Source organism: Populus euphratica, unplaced genomic scaffold, assembly GCF_000495115.2.
Source record: "Populus euphratica unplaced genomic scaffold, PopEup_1.0 scaffold310.1, whole genome shotgun sequence".
NCBI lineage: Eukaryota > Viridiplantae > Streptophyta > Magnoliopsida > Malpighiales > Salicaceae > Populus > Populus euphratica.
In genome coordinates, this window is record NW_011500197.1 from 143,818 (window position 1) to 162,600 (window position 18,783).

Genomic DNA, 18,783 nt, shown 5'->3' on the forward strand with positions numbered 1-18,783 from the left:
GAAAAAATAGTGCAAGATTTACCAATAACAAAGTGGACTAAAATCAACAACATCTTACAAAAAAACCTATAAGAAGTACTTGTACAAGGCATGAACTCACCAAGTTAGGCCATGAACTCACCAAGTTAGGCATGCCTCTTGATAAAGTTGCGGTAATTTTAGGAATTTAATGTTAGGGAAAGTAAGTGATCATTATATCTATTTTAATTTTTAGTGAGACAAGTTTTTCAATTTTAATATGATTAAAGGATGTTTTTTTTATAATATCTTCTTAAAAAATTAGAGAGACAATTGAAACTTAAAAAATATTACATTATCAATTTTGTTAATTTAATGTATTAAAAGCAATAATTAAAATCTTGATAAAAGCTAAAAGAAGTAATTGATACAAATTAAAGCTTTGGAGATAAGTTGAGAAATCTCTCAAATCTATGAAGGGAATATTAAAATATACACTTGAAGTAAAATATTTTTTGCTCTAAAATTGTGATTACATTACAATATTTGTGAATTATTTTTTCTATTTTTTTTCTTTTTTTACCCTTTTCTTTTCATATTTCTTATTAATGTATTAAATCTCTCTCTTTGATAGCTCTCATTAATATTTACATTATCTCATCTACTCCTATAAGAAAATTATCATTTTTTATTTTTTCTTTGTATCTTTTCTTTTTTTACTCGGTTTTTTTCATTTAGAAAAAACATTTTAGAGTTCCATTATTTCCTTAACTTTATCTATTTTATTTTGATTTCTAAACTATAGTTATATGGAAAAGAAGGATGAAGAAAAAGAAATGTAACTAAGAAAGGCTACATATAAGTTATATTTTTACATACAATAATGGTAGATTGTTTTCAATTTTTTTGAAATTGTTTTTGTAATAAAAGATGGAACAAGAAGATAATGAGATAGTAGTGCAAATATCATAGTGTTAGAATACTTGCAATCCATATTTATACTATTTACAAGATGATTTAACTTATCAAATACTTAATTGGACTATATGTGTTGATGGTTTTTAATGTTATCTAAGAAAAATAAACATAAATTAAAAGAGATTAAATATAGATTCAATCAACTTCCAAGTTAGGATTATAGTTTTTTTAGGTTATATTAGTTTCTTTAATTTTGTTTCATTGGATATTTCCATTTCTTATCACTTTAATAATTTAATATATATCTTTTGATGATTTGTTTTTGCTTAATACTATTGAAAAGGTATTGAACTAATGACAAAAGATTTTTTTTTAATTTTGTGTAGATTTTAAAATCTTTGTAACAATTGCTAATGAGACTTTATATAGGTGTCTTCAAGCTATTGAAGATTAAATATTGATCTCTTAATAAATTTTCTATTAAGCAGATGTTGTAAAATAATAAAACATTTTAGAAACTAATATTTATATATATATATTTATTTATGTTATCAGTTCTCTTATTAATTCATTTTAGTCTCAAGTTTTCAGTTAGTTTTCATTAAAATTAATCTCTTTTAAATTTATAAGTTATGTTCTTATAGCTACAAATCTTATAATGTTAGAAATGGTATATTAGTCTTTATATTTAAATTATTATTAATATATTTTATATTAATTTTTAACATAAAAAATGTTCAAGTATTGCTAGCATGTTTTTTAAAAGTAAGAAAAATCCACAACTTAGGTTAAAGATCGTTTAATAAATTTATTTCAATTAATTATATGATAATAGAAATAAAAAATCACAAAAAATAAATTAAAAAATTAATCATAGTTACCTATATAGAAAAACACATGCCAATATTGTGAAAATAATTTTATAGTCATACTTGATAATAATATAAAAATTAAATGGAACTTAATAATATAATATCTAAAATAAATTTTTAATTAATCTAAGAGTAAACAAATATATCAATAAACAAAATATAGAAAAACAAGATTGAAAAAATATTCAATTTAAATAAAAAAATTTGAGTCACCTCGGATTAACTTGCTAAACACACGATTGAGGTTGTGAAAATGAGATATCCTTAAAGAAAAAAATTAAAATGTTAAATTCCCAATCAAACTAATATTGAAAGAAAAAATAAAAAAATAATAAATTTTAAAAAAATTGACAAAAAATATTATAGTCAACTTAAGTTAACCTATTTAATTTGTGACTTTAAATTTAAAATCTAAATAACGTAATAGAAAGTAAAAACACTACTCAGTTCAATTTCTAACTAATTAAATATAAAAAAATAAATAAAAAATTAATTAACAAAGAAAACAAAAAAATTACCTAAGTAAATTTATATAAACATGTCAAACCTATAACTTATGTACTAAGATTAAGATAATTATATAAAAAGTAAACAAGAAAATTTTTAAAAACTCAGTTTCTAACCAACCCAATATTAAAGGATAAAATTAAAAAATAATTATTATAAAAAATAACAAAAAAAATAAAAATGAAATTCAATATATAAAACTAACTTTTTTTTCTATTCCAAAAAGAGTCATCAAGAAAAACTAATTAGAGATGAAAAGAAAAACAAGTCACTAAAACTACACTAAAATTTCAACCTCAACACACATTGCCTCATAAAAATATCATTACCAAAATAATTTCTTCAATATCTATTAAGAGTTAAATTTATTTTTTAATATAGCAAGGATTTATATGAAAATGATCAAAATAAATTATTAAAATTAATTTTAAATAAATTTAATATAAAATGATAAAATTAAAAAAAATATATATAAAAATAAAAAAATAAAGTGATCAAATAAAATCAAATGAAAAAAAAAAAAACTCACAATGCTCTGTTACATTCCACGGTGCATTGCGAGTGCCGTTCTAGAAAAACCACAGGATCTTTTAGTTTTCTTTTAATAATTTAATTTAATTAATTTAGGCGAGAACGGAGTGCATACGACATGCCGCTTTTCTTTCAGAAGCAAAAATACAAAACGACGAGTCAGCTATCAGATTTAAAGGCAAAAGAAAAGAAAACAGCTCTACTTTGTTTTTGATATTTCTGTTGAAAGGCGGCGATGAGTGAAGAGAGCACGAAGATGGAGACGAAGGAAGGGAGCAACTTGTTGGGCTCACCTACCTTCACACAGCTCGAAAATGGCAGGTTCAAGTGCCTAGAGAGCGGACACGAAATGTTAGCCAAAGACAAAGAATCCTATTCACACAGTAAACGCTGTCGTTTGGGTCTGATAGACTTTGCCCTAGCCAACAACAAACCCCCCCTCAACATGTTCAAGCAAGACCCTCTCTCTCGGTACTTTTCTAACCTTAACTACACCTTTTCTTTTCTGGTTTTTTGTTTTTCTAGTGACTCATTTGGATATTTAACGTTAGTTTCTGTAATAAAATTTTGTTTGTTTTTTAGTTCAAAGTTGATATGTAAATTAACTGGGGATACTGTCAACAAGTCTGAGGAACATATTTGGAAGCACATCAATGGGAAGAGGTTTCTTAACAAATTAGGTTTGTTTTTTTATTTTTTATTTTTACTGTAATTTTGCACAAGTGTTGGCTTGTGTTTCTTTTTAAGATTTGAAGAAATGATTGTTGTGGACAGAGCAAAAGGAAAAGGAGAAATTGGAATCCAATGGACTGGTAGCGGAGGAAGTTGAGGAAGAATTGAAGTCGAGCCAGGATGGTGCTAAGAAAAAGAAAAAGAATAAGAAGAAGCAAAACAAGGTTGAGGAAATTATTTCTCAAGTAAGGGATTCTTCTGATATGGACAGTGATTTGGAAGAAACTGATTTCTGGATTCCACCTGCTGGAGAACGCTGGGACTTTGACGATGGAGGAGATCGTTGGGGTTCTGATGCGGAGTCCGAGCACGAAAGCCAGGAAGAAAATGCAGCAGGTGTGTGTTGCAAAAAAAAAAAAGTATTAGTGTTTAGTGTTATGATTCTGCTTTCTATGGTTTTTATGCAAGCAATGAAGCAATTTTTGGGACATAAATGTAAAAGATCAGAATGATGGCAAACACACCTAGGTATAGGAAATAATTTTTTCCAGACATTGACGAGTTACCCTGATGGTATAACCTCAGTTCTTAGCTTAGCAAAAACTCAGACTAACTTTAATACCGTGACAGCAACAGCATATATTGTACAGTAGTGATTTGTTACAAGGTGAGATGTGTTCGAGTGATGGCACTTGATAGATTTTATGCTGTCAAATTATTTTGCTTAACCTTGGCAACTTGCACGGTAGCTTCTTCAAAGTTTACTTTGATAATGATGTCTTTTGCTTCTATTCCTTCTGCGTGCACTTTTGAAAGAATATTGCTTGCATACTTCTTCTTTTTGAGGGAAGCCAAATAATCTTGATTTAAATGGTTGCGAAACAACATTTCAGTTCTGCCTTGATGTTGAGTTAGCAAACTTACGTAGAGCTACATTTGTATTCTCTTTAATTTGATTATATTTTCACAGATGATGCAGTCGAAGATAATGGCGAGGAATCAAAAGAGCTCTCTACGCGGTATGTTTTTTTCTCTGTGTTCCTGTACTTTCTTGGAACTTCATTTTCTTCTTCATGTTGGCTTTATTCAGAGAACATTTCTTTTTTGTTCTGTTTTGCAGGGCTAAGAGAATGTCAATTGAAATTGGACCCAGCAGCTCTGCTTCTAGAAAGAAGAAGAGCAAGAAGGACCCTGCAAGTTGATCAGCTCAAATACATGTGTCCTCACTCCTGAGAGATTGTAAAACAAAGTATTTGGACTGTTACCCGTTTGCAATGTCAAAAGGTAAGTCAATGTTAGGAACTAGAGAACTCGATATCTCCAAATTGGTTTCCTCCTTAAAGATTTTCCTTGAGATTGGTTTTTTTTGTCTAGTAAATTATATGAAAATCACTTTGAAGTTTTGTTTGATTGCCGTTTGTTTTAAATCTAGCAATGATGAACATTCTACTGACTTAGGGGCGCGCGTGTTTTTTTTTCACCGTTTCACAAAAACCAAACTTATCTCCTTTGAAGAGAAAGAGTATGCATTTTGCATGTAAACGCCACCTCATGAAAATATTGCATCAAATTATTTCAATTGTGGAGTATTCTTCCCCTGATTTAGCAACTGCCGTAGTGTTTCATTTCCAATAGCCTTCACATTTCTCTAGAGCACAGTAAATTCCACTGGTACACTTAGTGTTCTCTCTATTTTTTTTTCCTTCTGGCTTCAAGATTCTTAAGGATTGTAATTAATTTTTTTTACTAGATACCAATTCTTCAACAACCGCACTTGAGGAATTCACATCCAAAATCTTTTTAATAACCCTCAAATCTAGCATCAATCTTGTTGTATTCATAATAATATATTTTCTTGTATCTTTCTTAACTTGAAGAGGTTTATTATCAATCATTTCTATCAATGATACAAAACTTCCTCATCCCAAACAGTTGCTCTCAACAAGTATCACATATGTGATCTCATAAAAGACAAGGAAAAAGGGAGTGGGAAAGGGTGGTAGCTGGATTGACGAAGGTTCTTATATTAATGCCTATTTATTTGAGCTAAGATAATGATCCTCAAACTCTCTCGTCCCTATTGGATAGGCCGTAAATTCTCATTCAATGTGATGAGTTCTAAAATTTAAAATGCATAGGAATAAGATTTATGTTTTGAAAAATTAGTTAATTTCTTAATTCAATCAATCAAATCCATTATTTCTAGCCAAAGGAAAGTTTTTAATGACTTGATAAGAAAAGTTCAAGTGGTTAGTAGTAGTAAGTGATGTCTAGTAAGTAATGTGACTTATAATTGTTATAATAACAGGTGGTGTTTGTTAAATTAAGATAACTAGTAAGAGCATCTCCAATGGAGAATGCTATATTAAAGAGCCAAATTGAAAAAATAGCTTTTTAAATAGTGTAAATATAAAAATAGTATAAATATAGTTTTTTTGATTATGTGCATTCTAATGGTAAAAAGCTATTTAGAAGAACCAATTATATTTTAATATATTTCATGTTAAATTAATTTTAATATAATTATATAACTAGTTTATATATTTTATATATAATATAATTATGATGTTATTAATTATATAATTAATATGAGTAATTTATAAAAGTAATATGAAATTAATGAAGTAATATGAAAGTTAAAAGATATAATTGAAAATTAAATTTAAAATTTATTTATATGAATATTTTTAATTTTAAGTTTTATATGTTATTGTTAAAAATTTAATTTTTTAAAAGTAAATTCAAATTCAAACTTTTTAAAAAAACTACCAACGTTTTAAATTTTTATTTTCAATTTTTATTTGAAAAAATGACTGCTAACATTTTAAATTTTGAAAAGATAATTGCTAACATTTTAAATTTTAAAATTTCAAATTTTGAAAATATTACTGTTAACATTCAAAGATTTTACAATTTAAAAAAATAATTCATCTATAAATATTATCATATACCTTAACATTTTTTCTCGTCATCTTCTTCTCTTCAATCTTTGTTATATTTCATTAAAATTCATTATGAATCATTTTAATTCTAATTTTTATTTTGATAATGACACTCTCGTGCTAGCTTTTCAAGTTGCTACCGCTGTGGTTGCTGAAGAAGAATCGAATAATCAAGGGCGGAGAACAGGGTATCGTGGCTCTATTCTTGGTCATAATATTGTCAATCGTAATAGAAAATAAGGTGAGTTAAGGTTATATAATGATTATTTTGATGAAAATTCTAAATTCACTGAAAGTCAATTTCGAAGAAGATTTAGAATAAGTCATCATCTTTTTTTTCGGATCGCAAATGCAGTGGAAGCTTATAATCCATATTTCAAACAAAGGACAGATGCTCTTAGTGTTTTTGGTTTATCTTGCCTTCAAAAGGTAACTGCAGCTCATAAAATACTTGCATATGGTATTCATGGAGATCTTACTAATAAATATCTTCGAATTAGAGAAATCACTGCGATAGAAAGTTTTAGAGCTTTCGTCAAAACAATCGTAAAGGTTTTTGGTGATTGGTATCTAAGAGCACCAAACGAGGCTGATATTTGTCGATTATTATCAATTGGAGAGCAACGTGGATTTCCAAGGATGTTAGGGAGCATTGACTGTATGCATTAGAAATGAGAGAAATGTCCAATTGCATGGCATGAGATGTGTACTGGTCATTGTCGTGAACCAACTATAATTCTAGAGGCGGTGGCTTCACAAGATCTTTGGATATGACATGTCTTTTTTTGAATGCCTAGATCATTAGATGATATTAATGTTCTTGATCGGTCACCTATCTTTGCTGCACCTGCTGAAGGTCGTATTGTTCCTGTCAATTATACAATTAATGGACATGAATATACAATAAGATATTATTTAGCATATGAGATTTATCCTAGTTGGTCAACCTTTATTAAGACAATCTCAAAATGGATATATTCAATTCTTATTTCTCTTGATTTTGTTGAATCATCATGACTTTGCTCTAATATACTTTTTTTTGTCTTGTTTCTTCTAATTTTTAATTTCAACTAGAGTATCCTTGAATTGTTGTAAGAAATTTGTTACAGTTACCTCTTCAACTTTATCTTTTCTTTGTCTATGTTTAAGTCGTTCATTTATAACTTTCTGACCAATTGGTCTATCTTGATAAATCACCGGTTCACTATCTTCTCCTAAACTAACAGAATCAAAGGTAAATGGAGTTGATAACGCCGAACTTGCATTGACATGACTTTTTTGTTTCTTGTTTGACCTTTGATGTTGATGTGCACGCTCAAATTGTCATTTGAGTTTTTTTCTTAAGATAACCCAACAATGTTCTAGTTGAAATCATTTGCCAACACAGGAAGCATATATTTATCGAACATCATTAATCTGGTAATAAAATAAATAAATTAAATAATGTTAAAATATGTGTTAAATAATTTAATATGGAAATAAATATTAAAATTACCCTTGATTCTTCAGTCATTCCACTTTGCTGACGATTTTTAATTTGAGTAACAATTCCAATAAAGTTATTGACTTCTCTATTTATTTCTTACTATCTACTTGAGATGCTTATTTGTGAACGATTATTCAAGTTTCTTCCATTCTTTACAAAGTAAGCATGTACGCGAGTCTAGAATTGTTTTGTTTGTTGTTCAACTCCTGTAATTGGATTCTTACTTGTATTTAATCATGCAAAGACAAGTAAACAATTTTCTTCTAGTGAGAAGTTTTTATTTCTTTGTGATTTTTTTATTGTATTGACATTTAAATTCGAGTATGTTAAGTCATTAATTAATTGATTAGAATTACTTGGTTGAGAGAGAATATCTTCTCACTCGCTCATAAGAAAGTTGGTAAAAGAGCTTGGAAAATTTAAATCCATCTACATTAAAAAAAAACTCAAATTAAAACCTTATAAAAGGGTGAAAAGGAAGCTCACATCCAATGTCTAGCAATTTTATAGTTTCCATACATGTGAATTAATAATAAGAATTGCCTTCTACTTGTTCTAACATTAACCTAATCATACAATTAATCTAATCACTTGGTTTAGTTGTATTTTTAACAAGATAAAATATAATTGACCTCAAATTAAAATAGACAATCAAAAATAAATTTAAGATCTGTCACTCCATGTTTTTATCAATATCAGCTACCATCATTACTTCCTTTCAATTTTGTCAAAGATAACAATACAAATAAAAATTGTATTTCTTAACCCATATCAAAAACATAAAATAACAAAGAAATAAAAATCATTACAAAGAGCAAATAAAAATCAAGAGATGTAAAAAATAATAAAAATAGAAAAAATCTTTAAGCACACGTACCTTTTGATTTCAACTAATTAACATAATTAATGTTATTAATTAACTTGAGAACAATTAATTCTTGTTTTCTAAATCAGAGAGAAGGGTGAAATTTGCCGATAAGTTTTTTTTCCTTCTATTTTGCTTAAATGCTATCTTCTTCCTTTGGCTAGTTCTGCTTTTAAATGAAACGTTGGCCAACAGATACAAAATGAAGACGTTAGCCAATGGATATAAATTAACAAAAAAAAAAAAACAATTACCAACGTCTTCATTTGCCTTTTCCTACATTTGCCTTTTGCTACAGAAAAAGATAAAAATAGCTTTTACCATACTCAATAGCTATTTTAGCTGTGAGTTTAGCTACCTAGTTGGAGTGGACATAAACAAATAAAAATGCTAAAAGTACAATATTTTCTTTTTGGCTCTTCTTTTACCTTTTTGGTTGGAGATGCTCTAAGAGCATCTCCAACAGGAGAGCTAAATAAAAATGCAAATTTAAAAAGTTGTTCTTTTAGCTTTTGTTTCTTTGTTTCTGTTTTTATTCATTCCAACGGCTCAGGCAAATAAATAGTTAAAATAATTATTCATCCTTTAAAGAGTCATTTCTATATTTTTCTTAGAAATGTCAAAAGAAAATGACAATTGGCCAATAACTATAGTTGGTTATTTTTATAGCTGATAGCCAACAATTTATTTTTTATTTTTAAAGTAGAAGGAAAAAAAACTTATAAATTTTAAAATCTTGTATTATGCCTCACCTTTCTCTCAAATTAAAAAAAAAAACGAATCAATTATTCTTCGGTTAATAAATAATATTGATTGTGTTAATTAACTAAAATTAAAAGGTATGCTTTTTTAAAAGCTTTTTCTATTTTCTCTTTTATATCTCTTGATTTTTCAGACCTTTTGTTGTTAATTTGATATTTGTGATGATTTTTATTTCTTTGTTATTTTATGTTTTTAATACGGGTTAAGGAAGACAATTTTTATTTATGTTGTTATCTTTGACAAAATTGAGAAGAAATAATAATGGTAACTGATATTGATAAAAATATAGAGTGATATATTTAAAATTTAAAATTTATTTTCTATTTTAATTTAAGGTCAATTATATTTTATCTTGTTGAAAATGCAATTAAACTAGTATATCAATCCTTGTTTAGTTCCAAAAAATGGTTAAATTGTAATGTTAGAACAAGTAGGAAGTATTGCTTATTAATTCACATGTATGGAAATTACAAAATTGATGGACATTGAATGTGAACTTCTTTTACACTTTCTTATAAGGTTTTAACTTGATTTTTTTTTTTAATGTAGATGGATTCAAATTTTCCAAACTCTTTTACCAACTTTTTTATGAGTGAGTCAGAAGATATTCTCTCTTAACTAAGTAATTCTAATAAATTAATTGATGACTTAACATACTTAAATTTAAATGTTCACACAATAAAAAAATCACAAAGATGTAAAAACTTCTTACTAGAGAAAGATTGTTTACTTTTCTTTGTATGACTAAATACAAGCAAGGATCCAATTACAGGAGTTAAACAATAAATAAAATTTTTTTGAGCTCGAGTACATGCTTAATTTGTGGAGAATAGAGGAAACTTGAATAATCATTTCCAAATAAGTATCTCAAGTAGATAGTAAGAAATAAATAGAGAAGTTAGTAAATTTATTGGATTTATTACTCAAATTGAAAATCATCAGTAAAGTGGAAGTACTGAAAAATCAAGGGTAATTTTAATATTTATTTTCATGTTAAATTGTTTAACATATATTTTAACATTATTTAATTTCTCCCAGTTTTTACCAGATTAATGATACTCAACAAATATATGATTCTTATGTTGGCGAACAATTTCAACTAGAACATTGTTGGGTTATCTTAAAAAAGAACCCCAATGACAATTTAAGCATGCAAGTCAACATCAAAGGTCAAACAAAAAAGTCATATTAATGCAAGCCAGCTTCATCATCTCCATCTACCCCTGATTTTGTTAGTGTATGAGAAGACAGTGAACCGTTCATTTATTAAGATAGACCAATTAGTCAGAAGGCTACAAAGAAACAACTTAAATATAAATAAGAAAAAGATAAAGTTTGGGAGGTAACTGTAATAAATCTCTTATAATAATTAAATACTTTAGTTGAAATTAAGGATAAGAAGAAACAAGATAGAAAAATTATGTTAGAGCAACAAGCTATGATAATTCAATAAAGTAAAGAGAAACAAGAATCAGACAGGATTGAGAAAGAAGAACAAATTATGAAAATGAATATTTCTAATTTTGATCCAATATCTACAGCGTATTTTCAAAATAGAAAGTTAGAAATTATACAAAAGTAGGGTTTTAATTTTTAATTAACTAGATTGATTTATAGTTTAATGTAATATATTTTTAATTAAATATGTAGAAATTTCATGGTTATTTTAAATATATTGTTATAAAAGTTATATAAATTCATAATACTTTTTTGAAGTTTTTATAACACTTAACAACAATAAGTAGGATTAATTAACTTAAAGATAACAACCATAATAATAATAGAAAAACATAAAAAACTTGAAACTTATGATGACATAAGAAGTTCAAATATAATGATTCTACTCATTGCCATATTGTTTCCACAAATATTCAACCAAATCTTTTGTAGTTGAGAGCTAATTATTCTATCCCTGATTCGATTACGAGTTTAAAGAAAATCATGTAATTCTGGTATTTCACCATGTGACACTGATATAAAAGAATTGACTTCATGTTCATGGTCAAATCGAAGGTTCATTCCTCCTTCATCCTCAGTAATCATATTATACATTATTATGCAAGCTTTCATAATATTTGCAAGCGTTTCTTCATCCCAGTATCGAACAAGTCCATGTATAATTGCAAAAACAAGAATGGAACACCCCAAATGCTCGCTTCACATCCTTTCTTGTAGACTCTTGCTTACTTGCAAAATATTTTATCTTGGTTCTTAATGGCTTTGGGATTGTTTTAACAAAGATTGACCAATTAGGATAAATCTTATCTGCTAAATAGTGTCCCATTGTCTACTTATGCCTATTAATTGTATAATTGACACGAGCAGTATGATGTTCAGCAAGTGCAACGAAGATATGTGACTGATCAAGAATATTAATATTATTTAATGATCCAGACATTCCATAAAAAGTATGTCATATCCAAAGATCTTGTGAAGCCACTGCCTTTAGAATTATAGTTGGTTCATGACAATGACTAGTATATATCTCATGCCATGTAATTGGGTATTTCTCCCATTTCTAATGCATACAGTCAATGCTCCTTAACATCCTTGGAAATCCACGTTGCTCTCCAATTGATAATAATTGATAAATATCGATCTCGTTTGATGCCCTTAGATACCAATCACTAAAAACTTCTACGATTTCTTTGATGAAAACTCTAAGACTTTTTATCCAGTGGTTTCTCCGATTCAAAGATATTCATTAGTAAGATCTGTAAGAATATTATACGCAGGTATTCTATGAGTTGCAATTACCTTTTGAAGGCAAGATAAACCAAAAACACCAAGAGCATCTGTCATTTGTTTGAAATATGAATTATGAGCTTCCATTGCATTTACGATCCGAAGAAAAAGACGACGACTCATCCTAAATCTTCTTTGAAATTGACTTTCAGTGAATTTAGGATTTTCAGCAAAATAATCATTATATTACCTTAACTCACCTTCCTTTCTATTGCGATCGACAATATTGTGACTAAGAACAGAGTCACGATCCCCTGTTCTCCACCCTTAATTATTCGATTCTTCTTCAGCAACCACAACGATAGCAACTTGAAAAACAAAAATATGAGTGTCATCATCAAAATTAAAAGCATCATAAAAATTAAAATTAGAATGATTCATGATGAATTTTAATGAAATATAATAAAGATTAGAGAGAAGAAAATGATGAGAAAAAAATATTAAGGTAAAATGATGAGAAAAAATATTAAGGTGTATGAGAATATTTATAGATAGATTATTTTTTAAAATGTTACAATTTAAAATGTTAGCAGTCATTTTTTCAAAGCTTGACTTTTTAAAAAAATTAAAAATCAAAATTTAAAATGTTGGCAGTTTTTTTTCAAAGTTTGAATTTAAATTTACTTTTAAAAAATTAAATTTTTAACAGTAACATATAAAACTGAAAATTAAAAATATTCATATAAATAAATTTTAAATTTAATTTTAAATTATATCTTTTAACTTTTATTTTACTTCATTAATTTTATTTTACTTTTATAAATTTCTCATATTAATTATATGATTAATAACATCATAATTATATTATTTATAAAATATCTAAATTAGTTATATAATTATATTAAAATTAATTTAATATGAAATATATTAAAATATAATCGGCTTTTCTAAATAGCTTTTTACCATTAGAATGCATATAATCAAAAAAAGCTATATTTACACTATTCAAAGAGCCATTTTTCAATTTGGCTATTTAATATAGCATTCTCCATTGGAGATGCTCTAAGTGATACCTATAAAAGTTTCCTATGATGGATGTGAAATCTCTCTTATGCTAAATTAATAATTTTACAGAGAGAGAAAGTGCAATAATATTTAAAGAGATAGATTCTGAAAATATATATACTAAAAGTGTTAAGAATAAAGAGATTGTGAACTATTAGCTTAAAAGATTCATAATGTATTTATAATCTATGAGTCTTATCCCTTTGTAGAGGGAAGTGATTGAAATATAATTTCAGCATTGTGATATTTTGAGTTGTATTCTACTCAAAATAGTATGTATTAGATTAATATAAAATATAGAAGGACTTGTGTAGGGTTGCAAGGGCGAGTGTTGGACTAGGGGCACATGCTCAAGCTCATCGTGGTGTTGGGACCTAATAGTAGGTGATGGCATGCCTAACACTCCTATTTAATTGGGAGGGTGTTGACTTACCCGACACCCCAATTAATTAGGGGGTATTGGCGCACCCAACACTCCTAACTTTTGTTGGGCCTAACATGCCCATTCGGTTGTCATGCCTAACAACTAAGGCTAGGTGTGATAGCGCGCTCGATGGGCTCAACCGTGGTAACCCAATCTTAAAAATAATGTTTTTAGAGCTTTTAAGGGGGGTTTTTTAAGCCTGTTTAAAAAGGGGTTTTTTATCCATTTTATTTTCATTCAACAGTAGCCCCTCAAGTCTTTGTGGTGTTAATCTACAAAGACTTGTAAAAAAATCTGAATAATATGACGAGTTCATTGAATTGTCTTCATATGAAAAGAGAAGTTGAAACTCCAAGTAATAAACCAGAAAACTCGTGTATAAAGGTGTGCATAATGTTTAAAAAAACTTTCTAAAGATGTAGAAAGGAACCATGAAGGGCTTAGAAAAGTTCTTAGGATGTGACCTTCATGGGATAACATAAGATATAAGAGCCTTCAACTAGAGAGTGGTGCTAACCCGAGACTATATTAAAGAGGTGAGAGATCCAAGATCAATCTCTGGTAAATTGATAAAAGATCCTTTAGTACTTGGAGAATGAAGTCCAAGATTGCACTAGAGAATAGGGGATTCGAGATCAACTACATGGCCTGGACTATGCTTCCTTGTTTTGACATCATGTACAAATGTGTGCATTTCTCGCATCTGGATAATTCTCTTTTTCCTCTCACACTTAAGATTATGAGAATTCAAATCAAGAAATTCTAAAGAAATTATTCAAAACTTTGTTACAAAAAGAAAGGTTTCTGATAAGTAACTAAAGAAATTACAATGGTAAAATCAAGTTAACAGTATTACCTGAAATGCTGAGTGTATAACATAAATAGTTTGATATATTTTACACACATGATGTTGGCGAAGCTTTACATGGATATGTTGTACTATCAAGTCAATTGTGACATCATTATGTTCTCATCAAGGGATTATAACTTTGATATTTTTTTAACGACAATATAAACTCTTCAAACTTGGCTTCACATATCAAGCGTACTGCAAATCATATGTAACTAGCTGGTAAGAGGAATATTTAAAACCCATAATACCATAATACTCAAACTAATGGAATAATAATTGCTTGACTTGAAATACAAACATCAACTTTTAAGCTACAAGTGAATAAAATCAGGATAAAGTTTTCCAAGAACTACTTAAACCTTGTTTCGAGTCAAAATGACTAAAGAACTTCATTTAGCAATGATTATGGAAGTTGGATTGAACTTAGCAACTGAAATTTCAGGCAATCAATAAACTTCAAACTTGGTTAAGCATGTTATCAATATTCCTCCCTTTTTAAACAATATCACACCAAATTCTTTTTACAAGTCGAAGGTCAGAATCTGCACGATAAAATTATTGTTGAGGGTTATTTATAGGTGACCATTCTTATAAACAAACAGATGAACATGTATTATATACAATAAGCACCCGTGGTATAAAATGTTTGATCCTTGTTTTAAATATGTATTGTGTCTATAGTATTTCTTCTGATTACATAGACCAACTTATATTATATCTTCTTGCATGTTTACTTAAAGAAAATCTATATATTTATTGAATTTCTTTAAATAAAAAATAATAAAGAATATGATATCAACCTTGCCAAAAACAATTATATAATATATTATAACTATTATACTGAATTCTTTGGTTAGAGAAAAGCATTCAATCTTATAATAAAACAAAATCACTATTACCTGGATATTACTCATCATGAGTAACGAAGTCAACACTTATATCAAAGGAAATTTGATTGTATGCACATTTTTAATGTCACAAAACCAAGCCCAAAGATTCAACCTTGTAATAAAATGAAATCATGGTTACCTTGATATCATTTATCACGAGTAACGAATTCAACATTTATATCAAAGGAAATTTGATTGTATGCACATTTTTAATTTTAGAAAACCAGGCCTATAGTTGTCTTAGGAACATATAAGTTGTACCAAAAAAGAAACTTGTTTCAAAATATCTTTAGAAGTATGACTAGGTTGTAGCATGAATAGGTTTGAGATTTGATAAACTTAGATTTAGTGGGTTCAAAACCCGTTAGAAAAACCACTTCCCCAAAGCTCAGTTAAGAAATGGACCCTTATCTCTTGGGCTCTACCTAGGGGAAAAGCCTAGTCTCATGGGCACAACTACAGTTTTGAATCCTACTCTTCTTACACCCTTAGGTGTATAAAAATCCTCTAAAGGTCTATTGTATTTTTATCAACTTTAATATATATGTCAAAGATATTTTTTCTCATTAATATATATATCAATGATATTTTTCTTCATTAAAACTATTAAGGTAATATTATACTTTAGTCTCTCACTTCTATAAAGAGACTCATAGGCTATAAACAAACCATGAATCCTTCAGCCAGAAGAGGTTTAGAATCTTTATTTTTTACTGCATATTTACTTCATTATTGTATTTTTTTCTAATTAAATCATTGACTTAATCATCAAAAAGTTCCTAAATTCACCAAAAAGAACCTTTTGCATGTATCAAACACCCGCCTCCATCCACCTTCATTAGAAAGAATGGATCGGATTGTCAGAACCAAGATTTTAGCTAATTATCCAAGACATAAATCTTGCCCCATACTACTTAGATTTTTTAAGACATCATTATTGGTGTCATTTGTGGAAACTGTTAAAAAAACCATTGGATTCTTTCTAATGACATTTCAAAGTCATTTAATGACACATAACTATGGCACATATGAGTTGGAAAGTTTAATGGACCTACTTGTTACCACAAACATTTTGTTTTCATTCACACTTCTAACAACTCATCAATTAAGTGCAACCTATCACCGAGGTTATGTTGGCTATTAAAAAGCAAAATCAAGTTTTGTTACCTTAACAAATCTTTAAATCAATGACATCCTTACCTTTATAAAGGATTGGCAAGGTGTCTCCCTAGTGCAATAGTATCACTCTTTAAGGAATGGATTAGAAGGCTCCCTAGAGTAAAATAATTCACCTCAAGATATGTTATATTTGATAGGAAGTAAGTTTATTTTAAAATTAAAATAATCATCTCTCTAACATACAGTTTCTATCTACAGATCTTTAGGTTCTCCTTTATCCTTGAGAATTTTTTAAATATTGGCGTCAAAAGGGATTCGCGCCCCTAAAATTTTTAAAATATTTTCTAAGTATAGACTCACCTTTCTTGGGTTTCTTTCTGCCCTTTAAAAAAAATTTTAAGTATGGAAATTAACATGGATCCACCCCTTCTACTCCTTAGGAATTTTCCAAGTATAGGTGTCGTCAGGGATTCATTTTCATTAGACTCTCAAAATATTTTTTAAGTATAAGTTTATCCTCCTTGGATTCCACTTTTCCCTTTAAATTTTCTTTTTAAGTATAAGCAACATTCTTAGAAATTTTATAAATATAGGCCCACCTTCCTTCAGTTCCCCTCATCAACTTGGAAGTTTTCTAAGTACAGGTAAGACCCTCTGTGGGTTCCTTTCAACTTCTTCGAAAACTTTCGAAGTATGGATTCCTCTATGATTTCACCTCACTCTTATTAAGTTCCCCTTTGCTCCTTAAAATTGTTTTTAAGTATGGGTTTTAACATGGGTTTCATTTTTCCCCTTGAAAATTTTTTAAGTATAGGTGTCATTGAGAATTCATTCCTCTTATTTTCTTAGAAAATTTTCTAAATATAAACTTACTTTCATTGAGTTTCTTCACCGATTAATTTTTTTTTCTAAGTATAGATCCCTCTATAGTTTCACCTTACCCTCCTAGAAAATTTTCTAAGTATGGTTCCTCTATGGTTCATATCTACATACTAAGTTTTCTTCAAACCCATATGTGTGCAGAGGTAATATATGAGAAATGTTCCTATCTAGTATATTAATCAAGGTTTTCAACTCATTTCTCATACAAAAAAAAAAACTTAATGAACTCATCATACCAGATACTTTTACAAGTATTTACATGAGAATATCTTAAAGACTTGGGAGGCTACTAATAAACTCAGACTTAATGAGCCCAGAAAAACCCTCCAAAAAATTACCTTCCTTAAACTCAACCAAATCAATAACTCATTCTCCCTTGAGCTTAGCTAGGGGAAGGACCCAACTCCCTTGGGTTCAGCCTAGAGGAAAAGGCCAATCCCATAAGCACAAATACATTTTAAATTCTACTCTCCCTATAACATTAGGTGTATAAAAATCTTTTAAGAACCCACTATATTTTCACTAATATTAATATTGTGTAGGAGATAGTGTGTAAAAATCCTCTAAAGACCCATTATATTTCCATCATCATCAATACATATGTCAAGGATATTTTTTTTCATTAAAACTATTAGAGCAATACTACCCTCCTTTCCATAAAAGACTGATGTGCTTTAGATAGACCATGAAACCTTAAACCATATGAGGTTTAGAATCTCTATTTTATACTATATATTTATTTTTAAAGTATCTCTCAGTAATATTATTGTATTTTCTCTAAAATAAGTCATTAATTTAATCATCAAATAGTCTTCAAATTCATTTAAGAAGACTTATTTCAGGTATCAAACATCCATCTCAAGCCAACTTGGCTAGAGAGAACAAATCAAATTGTCAAAATCAAGAGATTAATTAATTATTCTAGATACAATTCTTACACCCAAGCTACTCGGATTTTTTATGACATTATCAAAATTCATCATATAATAAATGGTGTATAAGGGAATCTTCAAAGATTTATGAATTTATCATCATTTGGTCTTTGTGTTTATTGTTGCTAGATTAATATTTTGCTAACTTTATCGTTCAGGTATTTGCTATTATTGATACTAATGATGCTCCAGAATTCAGTATGTCATAGAACTTGTGTTTATTAATATTTGAATAATGGATGATCACACATTTATATTAATCTTTTTTTTCTCCATAACTAAAGTTGTGGTGGGTTAATGGAAAAAGGTTTGAATTCCTGCAAAACTATTTATTTTTTTGTAGTATTGAGGAATCCTTTAATAATTAAATTGGTGACTTGTTAATGAAGAGTTGTAGTAAATGAGAATTAAATTCAAAAA

At 28.2% G+C, this 18,783-nt stretch overlaps 1 protein-coding gene and 1 long non-coding RNA gene across 2 annotated transcripts; both read left to right on the plus strand.

Annotated features, from left to right (window-relative positions):
• The first annotated feature begins 2,963 nt into the window (after positions 1 to 2,963).
• On the plus strand, positions 2,964 to 4,909 carry LOC105111799 (surfeit locus protein 2). The gene is made up of 5 exons (XM_011007252.1): positions 2,964 to 3,257; positions 3,369 to 3,466; positions 3,561 to 3,854; positions 4,429 to 4,477; positions 4,579 to 4,909. Exons 1-5 carry the CDS (start codon positions 3,022 to 3,024, stop codon positions 4,658 to 4,660), a joined length of 759 nt encoding a protein of 252 aa, XP_011005554.1. The 5' UTR covers positions 2,964 to 3,021; the 3' UTR covers positions 4,661 to 4,909.
• A 1,595-nt stretch (positions 4,910 to 6,504) lies between these two features.
• On the plus strand, positions 6,505 to 7,319 carry LOC105111800 (uncharacterized). Its single transcript, XR_839658.1, has 2 exons — positions 6,505 to 6,641; positions 6,756 to 7,319. It is a non-coding gene; the product is annotated as an uncharacterized LOC105111800 (long non-coding RNA).
• The last annotated feature ends 11,464 nt before the right edge of the window (positions 7,320 to 18,783 follow it).

Bases quoted from the DNA above. Each gene is read 5' to 3' on its own strand.
- LOC105111799 (XM_011007252.1), top strand. From the start codon at position 3,022: ATGAGTGAAGAGAGCACGAAGATGGAGACGAAGGAAGGGAGCAACTTG. The intron at 3,855-4,428 runs GTGTGTGTTGCA...ATATTTTCACAG, and splicing joins CCAGGAAGAAAATGCAGCAG to ATGATGCAGTCGAAGATAAT. The intron at 4,478-4,578 runs GTATGTTTTTTT...TCTGTTTTGCAG, and splicing joins TCAAAAGAGCTCTCTACGCG to GGCTAAGAGAATGTCAATTG.